Raw genomic sequence first — 4,191 nt, 5'->3', positions numbered from 1 at the left:
AAAAACGTTAAACGTAATTAAATGATTAAAAATAGATAATGATTTGGAAACTTTTAAACTTTAGTAGAGTTAATGGTATATGGAATTTAACGGTATTGTGAAAAATTTTAAGGGTTCAATGCATTATGAAAAAAAAACATATATTCAAACGAATTTTTATTTAATTTATATCATTTTTTTCTTAAACAATTTTGGATTTTATGCTATATAGTTAAGCTCGTAAAATTTCATTAATAATTTCATATTCATTAAAAGTATATATTTCATGAATATTACATAATATTTGTGTATTTTTTTTCCTAACACCTAATTCACACACCTCTAATTTACGCTTAAAATAAAATTACATATGTGTCTCAAGACAGTGATGTAACCCTAGTATTTCTGTATCAATTTTCATATATTCATATTTAGTATGTTATTTAATTCATATCCGTTCGGTGACATGAGAGAGGGAGATATCACATTCATTCGGGGTATCAATTTAGAATAAATAGTAGCTAGCATCATGTTATAATTAAATGAAAATGCATATATCTCCTATCCCGTCTTTTTCTAGCATCTACCAAGATTAAAATCTAGTACAACGCATGCATTAATAGCTGTACTCAAACAAAAGAGACTAATAATATTGAAAGAGGGATATACACATCTCGATCCAGGAAGTATCATGGCATCGTAAAGAACACTAGTAGTATAGTTATTACCAAATAATCAATGATTCATTGATTCTTCAAACGTGATCTTCATATAAACTTTAGAAATAGTAGAGAGAGCTTTAGATTCAAATATTATAACAGTAAGACGATTCGTTTTCTTGATGATCAATCTCAGACGCAGCTTCATCTTCTAATTCGAGGCAACATTCATCATCAATTCCACAAGCTGCATGTCCATTTCCAAATGCTTTTATGTGATCTTTCAAAGACCTTTTGTGCTTGAAATCCGATCCACAACTACAATACCAAAGCTTCCCACAATTCTTCTCGTGAGTGCGCCAATCTCCTCTCACTGCAAAGTTCTTACCACATTTCCTACACATGAATGGCTTTATTCCATGTTTTCTTTTGTAATGTGTCTGGAGAGTTCTGAAATCTTTAAGTGGTTTAGCCCTCGGGTGATCGATGTTGTTATGGCACTTCGGTGCACAACAGTAGCATGGTAGTCTTAACATGGCTGTTGGCTGTATTCCCCTTAGAGATTCAGGACCTCTTCTATATTGAGATCCATGCCCCCACATATGCATCTGTTATATTATAATGATGATTCAAGTATTATGCAATCAATTAAACAAGAAGATCTTTGAATGCATTAGTGGGAGTTAATGAGTGAACATGAATAAGCATTAACTCGTTGAATGATTATTCAACATAGACACTATATGAAGCTACTGACCTAGTTCATAAATAATTAATGCGTTCATGTATACACTGAAATGTTTATTAATATCATATGACGTACAAAACAGTGTTTTAAAAAGCATCAGGCAGACATAAAATATAGTAACACTAAAATATGTAAAAGATATGAAAGAGTAACATTTTGATGCCATTTTATTTTCATCAAAATACATTTTCAAACGATCCATTTTCATAGTTCCATCGTGACACTCATTCGGAAAATCCCTACGTAGACCATCAAATGGAAAATATTATAAGTGTTGGATGGATGAACTTCGAAAAAACTCTTTATAATTGGTGATATATGTCATCACAAAATCGCTAGAGATGTGCATGAAAGTGTGTTTTGGGACAGCGCAAATTAATCACGTCGATCTGGAAAAGAAAACCTGTTTGCTCATGATTCTTGAATGTTTTTTAAGCTAAATTAACTTAAAGCATTTAAATTTATGTGGTGTATATGTGGTGTTTGACTGATCATATCTTAACTGGTATATACCTCGATGAATGTGGCTTTCAAATCCAAATAGTAGCTAGTGAGAACTGAATTTAAGATGAGCTACCACATTGTCCTATACGTCTATGACATTATATGTTTTCTACAGCGCCTTGACAGATCTGTCAGGTTCTGCAAACTACGAGCTCCTTAACTCATAAAGCAATAAATAACTCCCTAGTATAATACTAAAAAAATCAAGTAAAAGGAGATAAATGTGCTTAAAAGTTAAAATAGTAAAGAAAACCAAAGCAAAACACTATTCATGGTTTTCAGATGAATTTAGAAATATTTCCATCGACATACAAAACGTGGCTAGTGGTCAGAGATATAAAGATATATGATGGAGGAGGCTGTCTTTTTGTAAAATTATTACTACTGTTAATTATTTAGGCATAAAGATTGGAAATTAATCATGAATAGATCAGTGAAAAGGTTGCAGTAAATTAATTTTGACACAACTGCCAATATATTAAGGGAAGGAGAAAAAAAAAGAAACCAAACTTCAAGGAACAAAAAGCATAATCCATGTCTTGTTCAATCAGATATAAAGTGGACATCATTTTTTTCATTTTTGAACAGTAGTACTGCTGACCAATCTTAGATCGTAACAGATGGACCAAAGTCTTGATTTGTTTACATCCCCACAAAATAATAATGGAGAAACGAAAAGAAAAAGTTATTAGTAATTTTTAACCCTAGCCCTAAAAGACAAAGGAAAATTGCCAAGAAGAGAAGTGAACAATAAATAAAATAGAAGAATACGAGTAGTACTCTAATACCTGCATGTTATTGTATCTGTTGAAGGTTTTGAAACAAAGAGGGCAAGAGAATTGAGTTGGGCCAATGAGAATTTGAGAAGGAGTAGGGATCCAGTATTGACCCTTATTCAGTGTGCTTGTAAGATACTCATTACTATGAGTACCTTCATAATTATCCTCTTCTTCACCCACTTCTTTATGATCCATGCCAATACCATTATGTGTATTGGAGGAGAGTCTTGAAATTAGATCAGCTTCAGAAAAACGGGGGCTTGGAAGTCCAAGATGTAAAGCCACAGTCACAGTACTCTCAGGATCATCAGAAACCAGCTTGTTATTGGGATCGATTTCCATGGACTTTGAACATGGGTGATTAGTAGAAGTATTGGTATTGTGTTCATGTTCATGGTTGAGTCGTCTTGTTGGGCTTAAACTGAGGAGAGGAAGAGCTTCTCTGAGTGGTGGTGAAGGAGGTGAAGGTTCATAGTGGTGAGGGAGAGATGAATAAGAAAAGGAAAGAGGAGGATGTGAATAAGATGACGAAGAAGGAGACAGATGGTGTTTATTCAGAGTAAACCATGATCTATCGTAGTATCTCGAGTAAGGGTGATCATTACTCATGATTCAGTAAGCTACGAAACAAAGATCAACTGTAGAACTAGATAGGTTAATAATGTAGAAAGTGATCACACACTTACAGAGAGAGAGAGAGAGCGAGAGAGAGAGAGAGAGAGAGAGAGAGAGGACCAAAAAGGTGAAAGGGTTGAGAACTGTAGAAGAACACCAATGGAGCTTTGTTCTTTAAGGCCCCAACATTATCTCCCTCTCACTTAGAGACCCTGTAAATTATAACTGATTCTCTCTCTAGCTATCATATTTCTCTCATGTTTAGTCACACCACATAGAGAGCTACTATATCTTGTCTCCCTACTTTTCAATTGTGCAAAAAAGGGGTCCATCCATCCTAAACAGTTCATTAACCTTAATATTTGATGGAGATATTAAATATTTTTGTATCTTTTGTTTTTATATATATTTTTTTATTTATATAAAATATGATGTAAAATTTATTATTTCTTTTGCAATTCATTATTTGGATTTTGACATTTATCTTTAGATAATAAGTAGGAAGATAGATGTGAATAAAATGTATGAATTAGATATTTGATTTCTAGTTTGTTAATATAACATATCTTCTCTTATTTCGTAATTATCTTCGTTTATGTGAGATATTAAGTATCGACCAATCTTCAATATAATGCCTTGATCAACTAATTGTTACACCATTTGATTATAGACGGAAGTTCTATAATCATTCTCGGGTTCATATATTCATTAGCTTTGATAAATTAAGTGTTGTATAATTTTTTTGTTGTCGGATTATGTTCTAACATTAGACTATTGGGTATGGCAACTATGAAGCAAATATTGTCTTCTCAAATTCTAACATGCAATAACATGATGTTAAAAGTATAGAGAAATAAATGATTTGATTGGGTGTTGTCTCTCTTGTTCATTACCATACTTCATAACA

At 32.5% G+C, this 4,191-nt stretch overlaps 1 protein-coding gene across 1 annotated transcript; it reads right to left on the bottom strand.

Moving 5' to 3' along the window:
- Window positions 1-679: 679 nt before the first annotated feature.
- Window positions 680-3,640, bottom strand: LOC111877458 (zinc finger protein WIP2). Its single transcript, XM_023873978.3, has 2 exons — window positions 2,679-3,640; window positions 680-1,246 (listed from the first exon to the last, which is right to left on the bottom strand). The coding sequence occupies exons 1-2, from the start codon at window positions 3,276-3,278 to the stop codon at window positions 785-787; spliced, it is 1,062 nt and encodes a 353-aa protein (XP_023729746.1). The 5' UTR covers window positions 3,279-3,640; the 3' UTR covers window positions 680-784.
- Between the last annotated feature and the right edge of the window lie 551 nt (window positions 3,641-4,191).

The sequence above is a fragment of the Lactuca sativa genome, chromosome 6, assembly GCF_002870075.4.
Source record: "Lactuca sativa cultivar Salinas chromosome 6, Lsat_Salinas_v11, whole genome shotgun sequence".
In the NCBI taxonomy this organism is placed as follows: domain Eukaryota; kingdom Viridiplantae; phylum Streptophyta; class Magnoliopsida; order Asterales; family Asteraceae; genus Lactuca; species Lactuca sativa.
The sequence above is the reverse complement of the archived record's forward strand: the minus strand, read 5'-3'. Positions and strand labels throughout refer to the sequence as shown.